Source organism: Phocoena sinus, chromosome 21, assembly GCF_008692025.1.
Source record: "Phocoena sinus isolate mPhoSin1 chromosome 21, mPhoSin1.pri, whole genome shotgun sequence".
In the NCBI taxonomy this organism is placed as follows: domain Eukaryota; kingdom Metazoa; phylum Chordata; class Mammalia; order Artiodactyla; family Phocoenidae; genus Phocoena; species Phocoena sinus.
Genome location: NC_045783.1, coordinates 9,809,391 through 9,830,445, shown reverse-complemented (window position 1 = coordinate 9,830,445; position 21,055 = coordinate 9,809,391). Strand labels below are relative to the sequence as shown.

Here is a 21,055-nt window from a genome sequence, read left to right as displayed (position 1 = left end):
GACGGGGTGTCTGCAGCTTCAGAAAGAGACTGCAGACTTTTCACGACCACCGCAGCAAACAGAACAGGACAAACACACCACCAGCACCAGCACCACCAGCACCACCACCACCGACTGTGTCGTTTTATTGAAGAAAATGTTGCCTCTATAGAGCATTGATTTCTGTATTTGAAATGTATAAATAACATTTACATAGAATACTCCAGAAGCTTCTTTTAAGGTAGATTTTATACTTCACGGTGTACATTGGATGGATTCCTTTGACTATGCTGGAACTTTTTGCCTCATCTAAGAATTAAATGCAAAACCCAGCACTGTGACTTAACTACAGCATTCCACATACTCTTTCCACCTTTGATCCTGGAACGGAGCTTTATGTCTGAGAAGCAAGTGCGAAAACCTGAGTAAGGAAAACACCAGAAAAGGGACCTTATATATTTATAAATGTTTTCTGTTTCTGTTAAATTTTTTTTTAAAGTTTGACTTACATTATAATTTGGGGACACATCGTATTGTTTAAATATTCTCTAAATTTATAACATAGACACAATAGGCCAGGTGATTTGGAGTAATGAACATCTTCGTTAGGAAATAAAACTGCATCTTTCCCATCTGCTATGGCATGCATCAAGCAAGGTACCACACACAACAAAAAGCGATAATTAACATATTCGGAGGCAGAGGATGTCTGAATTACGGAGATACTTGGGGGAAAAAAATGGAGCCCCGCATTTGAATTGCTCGAATTCACAGCTGATGCTGTCATAAAGCGTCCTTTACTGTAGCTTCCTCATTTGGAGGAAAGAATCACAACCCTCTTTATAAGGCTCTCCATTATACCACATTCTGGGTCAATATTTGATGTCCATTTCTGCCTACAAAATGCCTAAGGCACCTTTTAATAAAACAGTGTGTGACAAGGACAAAGGTTTTCCTTTTAAGTATTGTTCCGTTAACAAGCCATAGTCATGAGAGAAAGAGGAATCTGTGTAGGCTTGGTGTTTTAAATAATTGAAACATTAACTTGTCCATCGACTAATGGAATCAGAAATTTGCATGTTAAAATTTGTTTCACTGTACAGAGTATAGTAGAGAACAAATCACTTTATTTGATTTAAATCTATAACTGTTCTGGTATACAAACCTGGAGTTTTAGTAACTGTTTCATTAACTTCTCTCACTCCTTTACCTACAAGTAAAAAGACAAATTATCACTTTCAAAAAACATTTATTTTCGAATAAGTTTGAAAAAATGTCAAATTGAAGCAATGTTCCTTTCTCCAGATTTCTTGAATGCACAAAATAGGAATATCTTACACATATCCATTTTAAACCCTTATATTCACAGCAGAATATCCTTTGCTTTTGTGGGAAAACTGAGTTTCGTAGTGGAAATCAATCTGGATCTGACATGCGCATATCCATTTAGTGTGTTACAACAGAGAGCCTTGTAAATGAGGGTGTTTATACCCCTTTGTCACTCCTGTTTGGAATCTACTGCCCCCAACTGAAAGGTAATATACAAAATCACTACGACTTCATAACCCTTCTCAGGTTTCCAGGTCCCCAACCCAATCAGTGAACTCACAAGTTAACAGTCAATAACATCAAAATATCTCCCTGCAGAATGTTTAACTCGGTCTATCAACTTAGATTTAACTCATAATCTCTTTGCTTTTATAGTTTTGTATCAAACTACAAATTATCACTTTTTTAAAGTGTGTATTTTGCTATTTCTGAGAGAGAGGGGCAAGGGAAACATAAGTGTCTTTATTCCTAACGTGAGAGCTACAGACAGGCTCCAGGAAACTAAAGCTAAGGGCACAGGCTTTATCACACTCCGTAATTTCTGTCTGCGCTGCTTGACTTGCATGACTAAGCAGGGTTTGGAAGAGAACCTGAACGGTTAGCTGCCGTCAAATCTGACTCAGGTATTACTCTTATTTGTCAATACACAAGTTTGTGAGTTCACTAATGCACCACTTCCGTGTTATTGCTTTTGTAATTTTAAAAAGCAGAACCAATGTCAAGAACACATAAACTTATATTTCACCACCAAACAGCTTGTAGTCTCAAAAATAAGACTTAATTTTATACATTCACCAATATTTGGTGATATTTGCCCATTTTCATTAAAGAATACATTTTCCAAAAATAATACTGTATATTTTTCCTTTTAACTCAAAATGTGTTTCTCTTTGGCTTAAAATGTGATTTGCAAATAATGAAATCTGCATATCTCCTTAGTCTGTGCCACTACTGTAGCCAACACTGACTACACACATGTTTGCACACACACAGCTCACACACATTAAGCATGGATTTGGTCGGGGTGACGGACATTGCTTCCAAGATGCTATTTCTTGTGGGTCTTAAACCTGGACACTAGCCTGATGGGCAACTGACACTCATCCTTGCTCTGCAGGGACCCACTTTCACTTCTCACCAGTGACTTACTTTTACAGACAGGTGACTTCCCTGTCCATTTCATGTCCGCTTTACACGTCCTGTGCTCAGATCCACCCGCGAGGAAGAATCCCGGATGGCAGGTGTACACTAAGGTGTAACCGAAAGTGGGGAGGTCGATGGCCCTCACGTCCGCGTGGGCTGGCGTTTCAGGCTGGCGGCAGGCGTGAGCTGAAACGGGATTTAATCCATTAGTAGTCCACTGTAGCCTTAGCATATGTGTCTAAGGAAATACAGCAAAAAAATTGGAAATGGCTATGAAATCAGTTTACCATTTAAAACTGAGAATACGGGAGCTGTACATATCACCGACATTCTGGTCTCTGCAGCTTTCAGCACAACAAAGCCTTGGTGTTTGCCAGCTCTCTCTCTCTCTCTCTCTCCCTCTCTCCCTCTCTCTCTCTCTCTCTCCCTCTCTCCCTCTCTCCCTCTCTCTCTCTCTCCCTCCCTCTCCCGCTCCCTCTCCCTCCCTCTCTCTCTCTCTCCCTCTCCCTCTCTCTCCCTCTCTCTCTCTCTCTCTCTCCCCCCTCCCCTCCCTCCCTCTGCTTGCCCTCCTCCTTCTCTCTCACTCCCTCTATCTATCCACCTATCTATCTATTGATATCTATCACCTATCTATCTATCTCCTTCTCTACATATATGTGTGTAATTATGTGTAGAAATTTAGAATAGAAATCATAGCTTCAAAATAAACACTTCTAAAAAATAAAATAAAATAAACACTTCTGACATACTATTAATATAAATAATATGTTAAATTTTACTAAAAGAGCAGTACTTTAAACTAAACACATACACATTAAAGTGTATTTTTAAATATGCTTTGAGTTTTGTCCAACGGCAACTAGAAAATTTACTGCTCAGTTAAATGAATAACTACTTTTGTTCAAAATTCGATGTGTGTTTAGAAAATTAATTGAAATATAGATTCTTATTATCTTTAAAAATATCATTTATTAGTAAATAAGGTTGTAATGTTTAGATCTCAACTTATTCTTTATAAAGTGCACAGTTATGTATCAAATAAAGGACTTGGCCGATTATTATAAGTTTACATTATTAAAATCATGAATGCAATCATTTTAAGTATCCTAATATTTTGCACTTCAGCAAACTTTCAAGGTAATGAAGACCTATTCCACACACAAACACACACACATATGTGTATATACATACATAGATGTGCATGTGTGTATCAATATAATAGCTCTCTATAGAGATTCAGAATAGAGATGATAGATAGAGATGATACCTTTGAAATAAATATACATCTGATAATACTGATACATAAATACACAAAAATCACACCTTATATACTATTAGAAGATTTTTGTATAACATTGTACTTGTCTTTATATCTAACCTAGTAAGAGATACTACGTTGCACTAAATTGGTAAAGGATGAAAAGTTGATTACTAATCATTCATACAACATTTCTCCTAATTCTCATGATTAAGTCACAGAATAAAATTTGGTCCTAAGTAACTATTTGAATGATCGATTCATATATAGACTCCGAAAGGAACACTTCAAACATTTCTATTAATATGCTGACGTATCACATGATCTCTAATAACCTGAGATGAACATACTAGGAGAATAATAGCACAAGTAGGTTTTCTCCTGTGAATGTTAACTATGTTATCCACCGATCTTTGGTTTGGGGCAATTTCTCAGACTTAAGTGCCTCGGTATCACCTGGAGGGCCTGGGAGCTACGGACTGGACCCCTCCCCTCTTCTGCACTCCACCCTCCCCTGGCCCCCAGAGCCTCAGGTCCCGCGGGTCTGGATGGGATCTGGCTCAAGATTTGCATTTCAGCCGAACCCCAGGTGATGCTGCTGCCGGTTCCAGGGGATCAAACTTTGAGAAACAGGAGTTTAGGGAACTGAAAACAATCAAACAAACAAAAATAAGTTCCTCATTATTTCCCGGGCAGGTAAAACACTCCCCAGCTGCTGGAGAGTAGACAGGTCCCTGCCGACCTCGAGCAGGGGTCGCACTTACGGATGCACTCTGTCTGGATGCCGCTCCACGTCAGGTTCGCCAGGCAAGTTCGCGTTGTAGAACCTTGAACGTGGTAACCTTTTCTGCACCGGAAAAACACCATGCTTCCAACCTGGATGGGAAACCCAGTGAGGAACTGCTGAAACCAGGGGGGACCAAAACTTGGGTTTCTTATGGTGAGTCAGTGAGAACGACACACACATGTGGTATATTCCAGTGTTCCGATATATTTGGCCCTACATGTCTATATGCCAGAAGATGTTACCTGAGCCTTCAAGGCCACATGTGAGCCCCAGTATAAAATGTGCTGGCTTTAACCTACGTCCTTGGCAGGGCGTATGAAGGCCATCAGGAAGGGGCCAGTGTGCATCAGGGCCAATCAAATGAGAACATTTTAAGTTTCAGGAAAAACAGGGAGAAGTGGCTGAAGAAAAAGGACTTTTATTCTGAATTATTCTAAATTATTAAAAGGACTTTTATTCTAAATTAACAGGACTTTTATTCTAAATTAACAGAGTGTGCATATTTAGCTCTGGCTTTCAAAGCCATCTGATCAGAGACCCCTGAAGTCACTCGATTACTTAAGATGGTTGAAACATTGTATTTCAAGCTTCATTACTTTCCATCTTTAGGTATTTCTCCAATATTCGTGTTAATGTACTTTTTAGTTAAAAAGTCAAATGAACATTCAAAATATTCAATATTGAGCATGCTAACCACTCTTAGAGTTATGAGAGATCATACAGAGAAGCGATACCATACAGGAACCCTAGACTATGGGGCCTGAACACATTTTCTTCTTCTGTTTTTGTCTCTAGAATTTAATACTATCCACCTGTTCTATCAGGTCACCAAATGGGGTCTTTTTATTTGTAGCTCTTCAGTGGCAAGTCACCCTGCTTTGAGATTTGCTGTGTCAGTTCAGCAGACAAAAAATAAAAAAATATGCCTGCTTTCAAATAGAAATTAATACAGCAGTTAATACTGTGTAAATAAAATACATACAGTTATCTCAGTGTTGACAGTTAAAATAACAAGCAGACATCCTCTCTGAATGGATTTTGTTTGGGCAAATATAACTTGAATCAAATACGGTACATAAAAACACACATATGTTTAAGTATCAGTTTCCTTTCAACGTAGAGAAAAACATGGTGAAGTAAAAATGGAGAACCTCGTATCCTCTTGAGCTATTCTGTATTCCAAACTGTGGGGTACCGGGGTCTGGGCAGGTGTTGTGAGCGGGATCTGAAATTCACAATTGAAACAAAAGTTAGAGAACCAGGTGTGGTTATTACCGGGATTCTAACGCTTTTACTAACAGGTCTCATGAAATTCAGAAAATTGTGTTTTGTCAAATGTGCAAGACGTTTTGCACAAAAGTTTAAAATTAAATTGCTCTTTTTGCCTTTTTTTCAGATATTTCTTTAGATATTAATTTTTAGTGCTTTAGCAGACTCTGAATCGCTCTGTGTATTATTTTCTATATCAGAATAAGCACATTCTTTTCCATTCTCTGGTTTAATATTTCTCTGCTGATGTATTGGTTGGCTAATAGTACATTATCCTCAATAATTATCTATTATGATCATTTTTTAAGGATTTAATTAATTACCATCTCCTTTGGCCATATATTACATTACTCCAAATGTCCTGAATTAATTTTCTTCAAGATTTCAAAATGAGGAGTATACTTAATGCTTAGAAACAGAAGCATATAGTAGACCAACAGTGATAATCTTCCAAAAAATGTAGTATTTCCGCCATCAGCGAGCACTTCAGCTCTACTACGGCTGTTCTCCACTGCTAGTGGGAAAACAAAATTGATAACTCTTTAAAAAGTATGTTTTCAAGAGAAACTAACCTATCAGGGGAAGAAAAACATTTTTTTAAAAGTTTTTCAGAAATAGCTATAGTGTAAAGCAATAGTTTAAACCAAGTGGCAGTAAACATTAACTAGAAAAGGCAGTGCTTCAATGAAATTATTTCTAACACTGTATTTTTTTTTGGCTCCTGAATATGTATTTTTTCCTGAAAAAATCATTCATAAATTAATATACAAAAATGTACATACACATGAGTAAATAATGTAATGACAAAGGACTATTTTTCGTAAAAAGTGTTTTTTAAAACATCTTTAGATTTCAGTGCAAAAATGTACCCCTGGCACCTCTTAAGTGCCACAAGAGCAAGCTCAAAAAACCGTATTAAGCAGATATGATTTAATTTCTTAGAAAACAACCAAGGATATAAATCATTAATTGCTTGCTACGCATCTTGTGCTCAGGAGAGCTGGGCGAGCAGAATGACCCTGGCCATCACCTTGAGTCTGCAGGAGGAAAAGAGGCTCTGAGTGGAGAATGGAGGATTCAGGTCTCTGTACTGCTGATGGAGTGACTTTTGACCACTGTAATTGCTACCTGAACCCTTTCTATGAGACAGAGATTAGGTCTAAAAATGAGGGGTTAGGTCACATACAGAGTGTCTTCTGACTTGAAGTTTCATTTTCACGTTGGAAAGTCAACAGAGCACGAGTGTCCCTGCAGCCCTCTCTACCGTGGCCAGCGGTGCAGACAGTTTAGTGGGGGACAGGGGGACAGGAAAGCAAAGGCTCAGGTGTCCCTCTGGTGCCACAGCAATAGTGGCAGCTTCCGCAAAGCGCTCTTCCCCCTAAAGAACGTGGCTGTTGGTTGAGATGGGCAGCCAACCCAGAGGGACTGGGGTAAGAGAACAGACTCTGGGAGCGATTTTTAAACGACTTGTAACATGAACTGCCAACTCAGTTGTCACGATTTGAGAGGCTGCCCATCAGTGTAGCCGATTAGCGCCTACGCAGAGCATTACCTATAAGAACGTTATCTATGTGCCCACAAATGGTCCAGTTTTAAAATGAAATGTCCTCATCCCCAAGCCCCTCAGGGCTGTCATGTCATCAGTACCGATGCAGGTGGGCTGTGTGCCACTCCACGTGCCATCCGCTTGGCAGACTCTCCGTGATGACCCCACCAGGATGAAGGGAGATCTGCACTGGAAGAAGACTTCAGATCTATAGGTGAAGCTTTTCCCACTGAGTCGTCCCTCAGCAGGCGTGCCCGGGTCTCCACAGAACACAGCTGTAGAAAACAACCGAGACGTCGGTTGGCATTCTGTGTCCCTGGATTAGCTTAACCTACTAAACTTGTTTAACTAGTTTCCATTAAATCTCTAGGTATCACTATTAAACCAACAAATGATGAAAAGAACAGAATCTGCCCTTGGGCAGTGTAGTCTCAAACTGGAATTTTTACCTATTGTAACGTGGCTATAAATCACGCAGGCTCTTTTCCTCAGACTGTAACCGAGGGTGTGCATGTTGGTGATTTGCAAATGAGACCGGGAGCCGGTTCTCCCAGAGGACTTACGCAGGCATTGGGGGACCTCTCCTTTCCACACGCCACGGCCTTCGCAGGAGAGGATGGCGGGGTGAGAGAGCTGGAAGCCCTGGGCGCAGCTGTAGCTCACACTGGCGCCCCAGCGTAAATCTGATCCTTCCACTTTCCCATCCTGAACTGGAGGAGGTTGACCACACATGACAGCTGTTTCCAGAGAACACATGGGATTCAACATTCTAGAGTTTCCACCACAACCATAATGCACCAAGGACTAACATTTTAATTTTACCTGCGTTGCAAATGACATCTACAAAGGGCTGAATTTTTTAATAGATTATTGAGAAAGTAAATCAAAATAATAAAACTTTTCTCCAATATTTCTTCATTAATTTAGATCAAGTCCATAAAAGCCAAGCAAAGTCAAAAGATATCACACTGTAAAAGAAAGTGTGGGATTAAACACAACAGTCTCAATATGTATAAGACCAAGAAAGAAAGAAAGACTGCTGTTCGATTTATGTCTTTTTATGTTGTTTACCAGAGACAAATCCAGTCAGAACGTGGTCCCATGACATGAGTACAGACTTTTGAATTTATATATACAGATGGTAAGAATTTCTCCCTCTATCTGTATTTTTTTCTTTATATAAAGATAGCATATAATTTCCAAAAGACATAGTCTGTTGATCCATTTGCTGAAGAATTAAAAACCAGTGACTGCATGATTGAAGAAGATTCTGTAAGAAACCACTTGCCAGGGTTTTATCACAGTCTAGGAGCTTCGGGCCAGAACACAGTTCTCACGAGTGACTCCCCAGCTGGTGCTGGCGTCCACCATTCCCACTCTAGCCGTTATTCTAAGATGCCTTGTCTAAAAGCTTCCCTGAAGATCCAAGCGCTCCTAGACTTTTCACATTGGAGGAGGTTTGCCAATCACAGTCCGGGCAGCAGGAGGCAGCAGGAAGGAAGACTCACCTATATTCTCTCCCCTGCAGTTTCCCATGGGCATTCGCACGCGAGAAAGACACACAGACCCAGAACCATTCATGCACAGCCGGAAGCTGGAAATGGGCCCTTCTCTTGCCATTCAACCTTCTCTCTGTCTATTCAGCAAATATTTCTGGAGAATCCCTATGTGAAGATTGGGGGAATGTGTCTCTAGACAGATGACGTCAAGCGGCAAGGTCCCCGGGTGGGAACGGTGACGAGTGACATGGTTCCACGGAGGGGAGGACGAGGGCGGCCAGCGGGAGAAGAGTTCAGGCGGAGAGAGAGGTCTCTTCTTCAAGGGCCTGGCTGGCCAGGGAACTATTATTAACGCAACAGATCCTAAACAGAGGGACAGAGACCCACACAAACATATGAAGTCCCAGGGACCTGACAATGTATGGACAAGTGCCATCAACAAGCTCATGTGGCCGCAACAGTCCCAACACAACTGTGTGAGCTTCATTACACATCCATGTAATACCTGCTCCACAGCAGAATCGTATTAGTAACTGCAGATGGAAAGAAGGGTGGAAGACAGGGGCCCTCCAGCGGGAGGAAACCAGGGCGCGCCCAGAGCCGCCCAGGCCAGGAGGGTTGGAAGCACTGCCGCCAGGGTGCGGAGGTCTCACCTGAGCCTCACAACAAGCTCTACACAGACTACCTGTCCTTCAGAGCCCTCTGAGCATGGCGCCTTCCTCACTAGGGTTTCCTGCTGCTCCAGCTCTCAACTCACGGTTTTTATCTGTCTGCCGTCTAGTGAGGAGTCGGACAGCCCTTTTCAATGCCCTCCCCTCTCCCTTCCCCGCTGGCCCAGCTGACAGGAGCCCCCAGGCTCCCTCTGGTGTTCCTGCAGAGCCCTAACCGTGCAAATGCAGCCCCGGTACAGCTGTCACTCCCCTGCCCCCCTGCTTCCCTCAAGCCATGCAGACACCTTCCGCCGGCTCTGCTCTCCCTGGAAAGTCTGCTGTCCACAGAACATCACACACTGACAACCTCTGCCCCTCTTCTGCCTTATTTGATGATGGGCTTCTCTCTCTGACCTGACTCCACGTTCCCGTGGTAACAGTCCCCATGGTACCTGCCACAGACTTAACACGGCCACGTTCGCCAAGAGAGAGCCAAGCTGGGGTTCACAGCACAGACTCCAGAGGGAGTGTGACTGCCAATGAACCCTGATGTCTCCAGGCCCTGATCTGTGATCCTGAGCATTTACTAAAACTCTGTGAGTCAGCCTCCCGTCTGTAAAGCCGAGATTAAAGTATTAAGAAAAGGAAGTGACTTAATATTTGCGAATGAGTTTACAAGAATGCCTGGCCCATAGAAGGTCTACATAGGTGCTTGCAAAATGAAATAAAACGTAACTCAACAAAGACTTCTGTATGCATGAGTAGAACCCACGAACCTCTGCAGGTAGGTTTGCTGTGATCCCACGCACTGTCTTTGGTGCAGCGGATAGTGGAGGACGTGGCAGGCTCCATGGTGTAGCCGGGGTTACACTGGTAGCTGACCGTACTGTTGAAGGTGAAATCTGTCCCAAACTGGAGGCCATTTGCTGGTGTACCTGGATCTCCACAGCTTATAACTGGTAAGTGAAGAAAAAGAGTCGGAGAAACACAGTATCACGAAATGACGTGTTCCTGGTTTCTATTTAAGTGACTCTCCTTAAGCTGCTATTCAGAGTGGTTAAGGCGTGTGTTATTACAGCAATACCCGCCTCTCTCTGCTTGACAGTTTTACTGGCCGGCGGTCAGGAGGCTGCATGTTTAGAACCGCTCGTTTCTATCCCACTGGTGGTTGGCTGTGCGGGTGACAGCTGGCACCCATGTCCAGTGCTGGGTTAGGCGTGATGAGGGGTCACACCACAGAGTCAAGCACAGAGGCACAGGCTGAGATCAGAGAACCAAGCACCTGTCCCGTCTCCTCAGACTAACTGGTCTACAGAGAGAACAAACCTTGACTTTCTTGGACCTCAGTTTTACAATATCCAACCCAACCAGCCATGCAAAGCACTTTCAACCATATAAATAAGAAAGCGAAGAAAAATCTAAAAGTGTTTAATAATTGGCCATAATATCATGGCCAAAAACATATGTATGATATGATATAATCCTCTATGGATTAAAAAAATCAGTACAACACTATAAAATCAATTTATTTTCTCTGTCAGGTAAACGTCACTGTGATGCCCTGGACCCACCAGGACAGCAGGCCACTCACGTGTGCAGTCGGGGGCTGTACCCGTCCAGGTCCCGTTGGCGGTGCAGTGCCGCGTGGTCAGCCCCGAGGTCCTGTAGCCGTCCCAGCAGGCGTAGACCACGGAGCTGGAGAACAGGACGCCGTCGCTGCTGACGATCATGCCGTGGGTGGGCGTCCCCGGGTTCCCACAGGACACGGCTGTGAGGGAACAGAACCGGGCCGTACAGAGAGACCCGTCACCACATGAGGAACCTGAGAGGCCAAAGGCCATCGGGGTAGCAGACTGCTCGTTTATTCCAAAAATCACAGGACACGTAACCATGGGAGACTTCTCCCACATACTTTACTCTAAGACTCATGCCATTCTCTTATGGATGGGTTACAAATGTGCAAGCTACATGTTTGTATCATCTTTTCTAAAACGCATTACTTCCAAACAGATTAAAAGATGAGTTAAAGCACTGACAATTCAAAACCATGGTAGTCTGAGATTTAACATGTTTATAACAAACAGTAAAATTATCATGCTCTTTTAAAGATACTAGTGTATGATACTAGTGACTCAGAACTGTCTCCCTCTTGCAATAGCTGAGTTAAAAAAACCTGGGCAAATCAGGCCATATTTTACATCTCCAGGACAATTCATTTTAAAAAATAAGGGAGGCCTGAGAAATATGAATGACTACACTTAAACTGTTCTGTGAAACGGTCTCCTCAATGTTCCCCAGTCTACGGGCAGCTGTGTTAACTGGCTTCGGAATGGCTGCACCTTAAATCTCTCTCCAGACGACTGCAATGCCATGTACAGGCATGAAGACTTCAGCTAATGCTGGGCGGTGTAACAGATCTACACTCTGAGTATCTGTCATGTGTATTCCTTCGTCAGTGAACAAGGAAACTCAGCAGCTGCTGGGTGTGTATCAAGGTGAAGATTTTAATCCGTAACAGGTTTTTTGCCTTTTTCAGTCAAACCCATTTACCATAAAGACGGTTATTTTTCCTCCTTAGCCTCCCACAATAATGCACAACTGGCTGACATACAAAGAATGTGAATTTTAATAACCACAATGTATCATGAGTTCTTTTTCTGAGAATGACCAAAGTATTTGCAGATACTCTTGCCTACTTAATTGCTCCACTTTCAAATCTAGCCTTGAGAATAAAGACACACTCTTCCTAAAAATGTGAAAGAAAACAGATTGCAAAGTAAAAGCCACTATAATGGAAGTTTAGGGAATTCCCTATCATATTATGTTAAAAAATGCACATACTCTCAGGTTGGACTAGGTCTTGTTTGACAAATAAAAAGCACACATGCTGGTGCTTCTACGCCTGTGCCCACATCGGACATAACTAATCAATTATAACCCTCTTCCCTGATGAGTCTGGGTTTTGGACTTACAATCCCTTCGAACACAGATTGTTCAGTAGTCTCTTGGTTGGCATTTGAGATGAGATATATTTATCAACCTTGAAGCAGAGGATACCTAACATTCTCTAAAGCTCAAAAGTTCTTTGATGGCTGTGACATAAATAAAAATTTCACATTGCAAAAATCCAAGCTGTTGGCCTATTCAAGACAATCCCTCATCCATTCAACAAATACTGATTCATCATTTCCTGTGCACAGTTACTGCACACATGTATGAGTGCAAGCCTGACAAAGCAAAGAATTATATTGATTCAATTCATAACGGAAGACACCTGGGTATATCATTAGATTTTATTCTAATCAGATCTGCTATTAAAATCTATGTAGCAATTTTCAAAAGTGATCTGTGAAGGACTAATGCTAAACTAAAGCAGGTCACTGTTGAAAACATATTCAACTTAATATATTGTCAGTGAAAGAATGTCCATCATAATAATGACATCCTAATGTTTATGAAGTTCCCTCAAATATTGTATCCTATAAAATCAAATTCATGGTTAACTTTTTTTTTCCTGACAGGGACACTTTCACTGATGGCTTTGCCTATGAAAATGAGGGTTAGAAAACAGAGTCAACGTAGCTGTTTTTACCTCAAGGTCTTAATGTTGTAAGACATACGGGGACTATATCACTAAAGCAAAACAAGAGATTAAATGTAGGGTCACTAGAAGGAAGACAAGATTTCTTTTAAAATTACAAGTTAGAATTTCTTTTAAAATACATCTTTTTTTAAAGTACATTTGGTTAATGTGATTCCTTTCGGTAAAAGATTATTTTCTTTTTATCAACTTATAATAAAATAGCATCATACTTATTCCAACTTATTGTTCATAGACCCCAGTGCCATTCACTTAGCATGCTGTATTAGGAAGATTGCTGTTAAACTGAGTCAAATAGTTATAGGTTTGACTCTCTGATCATACAAGTTAAATAAATGTCAGTGATCAATTCACGTTCTCAACATGTAGTGTCTTCACTGTGAAATGGGTGTAAGAAGGCTAGTCGCTCCCTGTTGTAAGATTACACGTCCCAAGTGCAAAACGCCTAGTAAACAATCTGGGAGATTGGTAGTAGTACTAGTACTGTTATTTTCATTATCATCATTTCAATCCCACTTTAGTCCATTACCTGAATACAAGGTCAACTGTATCATAATCTCGTGGCAAAGAGGACTAAGAGTTGCCTAATGCAACGAACCCCAAAGATGTAGTTATATTTGAGCCACTTGGTAAGATACATCCATTTGAAAAGTAAGTCAATGAGCCTGTGATTAAAAGACGAGGTTGCTAACAAAAGAAAACACGGCTTAAAGTGATGAAACTATATTATAAATTTAAGTTCTTTGATGTTGAAGAATTTTAAAACATTTTTCTTTTGTGATGCATGACTCCTCCTCTGTATAATGTACCGCAGTATCCATCAGGAGCTAACGTTTTTAACAGATGCAGAGAAGGTAAATTATCAGGAGGGAGGTGACCTCGGTTAGGGGATTGAATATATAGGTCATGGCTAACCTTTGTGGCAATGAAAAAGTCACTGATAACCCCATTTTCTACAAAAAAGAATATGTGCCCCAAAGATACGGACCTACGATAACAAGGGAGAAAAAACATAAAGCGACAGATTCTCCAAAAAAGTTTTAAGACCTCTACATGCGGAGAGGGGGAGTGGGAAGGGGAGTTAGTCATAGATCCTACCCATCATTTGTTGTTTTAGTGAGTGTAACATATACTGTTAATTAATCATACAGCTTCCCATGATTTCTGTACAATGCAATTTGGAAGTAGCCGGTTTTGTGGGGCATATCTGAGAAATATTTTTAGTATTGAAACATTCTAGTAACTCAACTTCTATCTGTATACAGATTTTGTGGTCCATAGTTTATAAGGATTTTATAGGAACCCTTTGAATTTCTGACTTTTGATAAACTAAATGCTATTTAAAGAGTACTTTGTATAGTCTAAGTACATCATGAAATGAAGTCCAATTAAGCTCCCCTAAACAAATAAATGAATTCCTTTATGTTTTGCTGGAATAAAGCTCATAGTGTCATACCCCAGCTACAAAGTGAGATTTGTATGGAAAACATTACTCACTCTCAACCGCTTTAATTTTTTCACTTTTTAAATTTGCAATAAAGTGCTTGAGATAAACCCAATATAGAATGTACAGTCTCAGGTAAATGACCATCCCTAATAGCACAGAATGTATCTAAGGGAGGTTTGTTGAGCCTTGGAAGCTATATTTCCCCACCAAATATGGTTAACTTTTAACCAGTATTTTTTCAAATAATTTTCTGCACCATTCTCTCCTTCTCTTCTAGAACCCCAATTACAAGTACATTAAACTGCCTGATATTATCCAATAGGAAATTATTGTGCTGGGATTTTTCTTCTCCATCTTCTTTCCCTCTGTTTTTCAGATTGGATAATTTTCACTGACCTGTATGCAAGTTATCTGATCTTTCTGACATCTTTCGTCTGCTAAGTTGATCCAGAGAACTTTTTATCAGATAATGTACTTTTCATTTCCAGAGTTTCCATTTGATTCTCTTTCATTACTTTCATTTCTCTGTTGAGATTCCCTGTTTCAATTCAATTTACTGTAAAGTCTTGAACATATTTTTAACAGCTTATTTAAACGCTTATTGTGTTTTTCAACATTTGGGTCATCTCAGGATCAGATTCTATCCCTATTGTTTGTTCAGTTGGTTGGTTGGTTGGTTGGACTATGGGTCATATTGTTCTGGGTTGTGCCAATGCAGTAACTGTTTATTGTATGCTGGACATTGTGAATGAACTACTGCATGGAGCGTGTCATTCCTTTAAAAGATGTTGGCTTTGCTCTGGTGGGCTTTTAAAGTAGTTATAGATCTTCTGGGTCTTGTCATCAGTTTTATTCTGTTAGCGGAGAGCTAGTTAGTCTGAGTCCTAACATGACTTGCTCTTAGTTCTAGCCGGTCCCCCTGATTTTAGGCAGTGGTCCCTATTCACAATATGGGCTCCCTAGGCCTCCAAGAAGCATCCTGAGTGCACAGGGTCTCTCAGTACGGTATGACTTCTACTATCACAGGTCTGCTCTCCGCTAAGAAGGTCTGTGCATCACTGAGTCTCACGCGTGCCTGTCAGCCCAGCCCTCAGCTGAGCCACCTGTGAACATGCCTACAGAATTCTGGGGCCCTCCCATTGTCAGTTCCCTCTTCCTGGATTCCCGTTTCTGCAAATTCCATTTCAGTAACCTAAAACAATTTCTACCTCATCACCTCACCAAGTCACTGTACCACCTGGGCTCTGCTTCCCAGCTTCCCAGCAAGAAAAATGCAGAGTGACAGAGGGGTTATGGAGCTCATCGTATTTATTTTCTCCTAAGGAACACAGTCACGCCCTGTCTGTTGTTTAATAACTCACGTAATTGTCTCATGTATTTTGTTGTTTTATAGTTGTTCTCAATAAGAAGGTGGGCCTGCTATCGTTTAATATGTCATGGATTGACGTGGAAATCTTATTTAATTTTCACAATGTTCAAATACTTCTGGACCAAAAATTCACAGGTGTGGTATAGAGAAAAGGTTAGATGGGGTGTAATTGTAGATTACGGAGGTCATGTGTAACTTTGAGGTATTATATTATAGAACAGAAAATGAAATGTTCTGGTTTTGGTGAGAAAGACATGCTCTCGTGCAAATTTTAACATTCAAATTTCTACAAGAGGGGAGGGAACTGAGAGTGAGAAAAGTTCTACTAACTTACAGTCGCATACTTCAGTCAATAGAAATGGCATCACCCTGCAAATCACAGCTGCAGGTGGCATTTCCCCACAACTGCTTAGTCATATTTGATTTAACTTCTTTAGGGCCTAATCTTAAGATTTACATTAACTTGATTGTCAAGAGGCAATTTGGAGTCAAACATTATCTTGGATTATCATGTATACTTATCTCTATAGAGAGATAGATAGGTCTTTGACTATAATAACCAGGATAATCTCTGACTCTCAATGAGAGGATACACACACACGCGTACATAGGATTGGCTTATTCATACATATCATTTTATATTATGTAGACTACATATGATACAGTTAACTATGGAAAATATAGTCAGATTAGATACATGCATATTATATTCTACTTATCTGTATAACACCTATGATAAAATGAGTGACAGTACAAGGAGAGTTGACATAGTAGGGAAAATAAAGATTAAGGGAACTTGATCTATATTTCTGGTATTGATATTGTGTGAGTTTATTCAAGCTGATCAAATTCTATGGAAAGTGTTTCATACATGTAAAAATAGGTAATTAATTTGTGTAACTGTTTTAGACTTGAAAATTCAGTCATTGGGAAGTTTGTGTGCAAATGTTAAAGTCTTATCTGTCCGAATTCTAGCTCAGTTATTTTCTAGACTCTGAACACACTCATGACACGTCAGCTCACCTTTGCTTAAGACAGGCATTGCCAAGACATGACATCGTGTCTATAAAGAGCCGTGGCATTTTACTGTTATTACTGGGGTTTCCCACCATTTCCTATCATGCCTCTTAAATAGTACAATAAAATATACTCACTCCAAAATATTATACGGAAAGTAACCCGAGAATCTTTTGCAACACAGTGCTCTGAACAAGGACCACCAACAGCCTGGAAGGAACGTGTGAACAGAAGCCTCTTCCAGCCTGCAGGGAGCTCCCAGCAGCGACTCACTCTGCCCTACTCACAACTCCTTCACCTCAGCTCTCACCACCAGCAGCCACAAAACACAGAGAACGTCACCAGGAGAAGACAGACACCTCCTTTAGACCATGGACTTTCAAAGGGTGAGGACAGTGTCGTATGATTTTTTGAACAGTCAGGTACCTCCGTATGCCCAGCTGTGCTTTTTGATGATTCTCTTATACGTTTGGGGGGTAAGAGGTTAATTGTAGAAATAGTGTAAACCTGTAGGATTTTTGTGGAATGTTACTGGTCATTTTAGAGTTACCTGGTTTCAACCTGAAACGCTGACTTTCAGGCTTGAACTTACCCTCGCACACGGGCTGCAGTCCTGACCATGACCCGTTGAGCAGACACGTTCGCTCTGCCGAGCCCCGCAGCTGGTAGCCCATTTCACAGGAGAAGCGGAGAAGGCTCTTGGCCTTAAACTCATCTCCAAGCCGAGACCCATGTGCTGGGGTCCCTGGATCACCGCAAAATCCAGGATTATTTCCTGTGGAACACAAACACGTATGGCAATACTCAATGCCGTTAGACTCGTTTAAAACAGGGCTGTTACATTTAAAGGGAATGAAACTTTATGTAAATGTGTATCAAACACAGTTACAGTCATACAGCATTCTGGAAATCTCCTGAGAAAGATTTTCTTTATTACGGCACAAAAACGGAAGAGGCTAAGAAATGGTTTCTGTGTAACTACAATCGAAATAGCTTATTAAAATATGGTTGTACAATAATTGATATTCTTTAGAAGAAATAAAATACTGGGGATGGTAAATGCAGGAATTGCTCATTGGAAATGCTGGTGAGGATGCTGACGAGGAGATGGGGGTGAAGGTGTGTTGGGAACGAAAAAACTCAAATGAGAGGTTTGATGCTTCTACACTGTGTCGGTCTGCTGATTATGTTTATTTTGTTTATTATGTTTACATATTTTGTTTATTATGAAACACTCATGGAAGAATTAAGTTGATATTTTTTCCAAACAGGATTGATTTAACAGTTGACGACAGAGGCAGGAAAGATGTGGAAGAACTGAGAGGAAGCACAGAAAAGGAGGGGAAAACAGGGGCAAACTGAGTCAAGGTGAGCAAGCTTCCTACTCAGGCGCTAGGGAGACTCCTGCAGAGGAAAATGTGTCGTGATAGGTGTTTAAAGGGAAGGAAGATGAAGACGACGCTGACGCTATATCATAGAGGCGTACTTGGCTGGAACGGAATAATACCGACTTCAAAGAATGGCACCACTATCCAATACTTGGAATGAAGAGCTGACTGCGTCATGCCCACCTGTGCAGTGGGGCAGGGCTCCGCTCCAGTGACTGTCCTCCTGGCAAGTCCTGCTGCTGTTGCCTACGAGACTCCGTCTCCCTTGGCATGAGTAGTGAACCACGGCCCCAGATGTAAACAGGTCTCCAGTTAGGATGGCGTTGGCAGGGACCCCTGGGTGTCCACACGAAATAACTTAAGAAAAAAATCAAATCAAATCAATGAGAACATTGTTCCTGTTAAGCTGCTTTGTGTTGGTCAATGTCCCTTAGAGACTCATACAATCATCACCTATTAACAAAAAACACCCGGATACACTGCACATCGCTGCAGTGCCCTGTGGATAAGAAATGCCAATTTCCAGACGACCCTCCCCCTACCCGGAATAGTCACGTTACTGAAGTCCACGAAAGGGTCTGTCAATGAAGTTTTTGTTTGTTTTTTTTATTAGGTTAAGATAGCTTTGCTTAAGGTAGAAATTGATATTTAGGTTTTCAAAAAAGAAAGTCACTCTACCTAAATTTTTCCCATCTGCCCTTAACTGTATCCTAAACAAGCAGTGTTACACAAAATGTTAGAAACTAACATAGATTCACCAAGACTATTTCCATTATTTCTCCAGTTAGTATGACAATTGTGCTTTGCGTGTGGACAAAACTCAGTCAAATCTGCTTCCTCTTCCAGTTCCCATGTCTAGAGAGACCATCTAACAATTTTTCTTTGAATAGGTGGCAATCTAAAATGTTTAAGGAAAAAATATAATAATAAATTACTGATTAATGTTTTCCTCAAGTAGTCCACTCATTTCTTTATAATTACACCAAATCAGGCCCATCATCTAATCATAATTATCCCTCAAGAAGGAAAATTCTAGAATCCAGGTTACCATAGGATAGTAAAGACATATCTCTCCCTTTCTATAAAGTCCAAAATTAGGGTTAGCCATGGGCAAATTTTATACCACGTACAAACAGCTACCTGGGTTGATGATGCCAAAGAGTATTCAAAGGCTCTGCTGGTTTAACATCTTCGAGGGGCTGCATTCAGTCACTGACAACCCCAAAGTGATGCCAGCCAGAGGGGCAGGTTAGAAAGGTTGGAAGGCATCAGCCACCCACTGAGTCACATAAGCCCTCCTCTGAGACTGTCTTACACTGACATCCACTCACTGGACAAGAGGAATGTACCTACGGAGTCCTAAAAAGAAGCTAACTAGAGCTGAATCAGTGAAATTGTTGGTAAATGATCAGTTCCAGGTGAAATAAAAGAAAAAAATCAGTGGAACAGTATAACAGCAAAAATAGAGATGGAGGTTAGCTGCTGAAGAGCACGTGAAAACAAAACCTCCTCTGCGAGCGTGTATTCCCAAATTCACGGTAATTCCAGCGGTTAATGACCGCAGTGGTGGGAAGTCGCCCCTTGGAAAATGAGATCAGTTAAAACCTGGTTCCTGGAGGTTGGAGCATGCTGGCATCACTGCAACAACCAATACAAGGCTCACAGACACCAGGGAAGATGCAAGAGAAATCTTTGGGGAGCAAAACAAACAAAACAAATTTCTCTGAAAAATTCCCGTGTGTGAAGGCGCAGAAAACCAGAAAACATAAAGCTTGATGAGGATAGTAATACATTTACAGATGTGTTTTGTCATGTAAGCCTGTACGTTTGTTTTTGAAAGTCATCGCTCTCTTTCTCTGTAGAAATTCGTTGTTTTGTTATAGTTAGAATTTGAGACTGGTTTTAGATTGAAAGGGCTTTGTGGGACCCTGACTTGCAGGAAAAAAGTCTCCAGCACCAATGCACTCTGAAAATGTACTGAAAAACGCCATAATTGTCACAGGTGAAATGGATTATCACTTTCTTCAGTAAGTTCAATTTATAATGTGATTGTCATTTCCTATTTTTTCTACCCACACAAAATGAATACTAAAAAGATAAGGATTGTTTTGTTTTGTTTCTGACTGATTTTTAAAAGGCCAAGGAGAGTGACTCCTTTTCCTTCATTTTCAGACTATGTTTTAACAAGAAAATTCTCTCTGAGCTAAAGGACAATATGACTTTTCAAGTGAAAGAAAGTAATACTATTAGCTATTTGGGTAAAAAAGAAAGTGTCCTTGTGAACCTATATGGTCTGAAACGTACTGTTAATAGTGTTTTGAGGGGAGCCATAGCGGCGGCCTATCTTGTCTGTCCTGAGCACCCCATTCTTCACAGCAATCCGCCCTCCTCTTGTTTAAACCTATGGGTCAGGAGGAAGTTACGACCAGGACACTATCTTTTTTACCATGTTCATATCGGACTGTACCAGAAGCACTGATGAGACCCAAATCAGGCCCCTCAGAGAGCGCCACCCTTCCGGCCACAGATACTAGGTCAATAGATAGAGACTCCGTTTACAGCCTCTTGCCAATATTTCTGAACCTGGGTCCAGACAGATGCATGGTGTTGAGAGATTCGGGGTGTTGATAGAGGCACCGTCTGGAGGCCGCTGGTGCCCGTTTGAACCAGTGGATTAGCCTCCCTGCTGGCCCGACGCAGGAGACACGCAGCAACAGCAGACACAGAGACAGCCCGGTCCAGGCGGAGCCCGCGAGCCGAGTCCGTCTCCCTC

At 41.2% G+C, this 21,055-nt stretch overlaps 1 protein-coding gene across 1 annotated transcript in view; it reads right to left on the bottom strand.

The window, feature by feature from the left end:
- Positions 1-21,055, bottom strand: part of CSMD1 (CUB and Sushi multiple domains 1) — a 1,813,702-nt gene that overhangs the window by 13,027 nt on the left and 1,779,620 nt on the right. Inside the window, exons 56-65 of the mRNA XM_032618622.1 lie at positions 18,466-18,639; positions 17,487-17,669; positions 11,052-11,228; positions 10,237-10,416; positions 7,875-8,048; positions 7,413-7,586; positions 5,648-5,721; positions 4,474-4,585; positions 2,458-2,637; positions 1,145-1,189 (exon numbers count right to left, since the gene is read on the bottom strand). Of these exons, the coding sequence (XP_032474513.1) occupies positions 1,145-1,189; positions 2,458-2,637; positions 4,474-4,585; positions 5,648-5,721; positions 7,413-7,586; positions 7,875-8,048; positions 10,237-10,416; positions 11,052-11,228; positions 17,487-17,669; positions 18,466-18,639 (1,473 nt within the window). The remainder of the gene's footprint in view (positions 1-1,144; positions 1,190-2,457; positions 2,638-4,473; positions 4,586-5,647; positions 5,722-7,412; positions 7,587-7,874; positions 8,049-10,236; positions 10,417-11,051; positions 11,229-17,486; positions 17,670-18,465; positions 18,640-21,055) is intronic.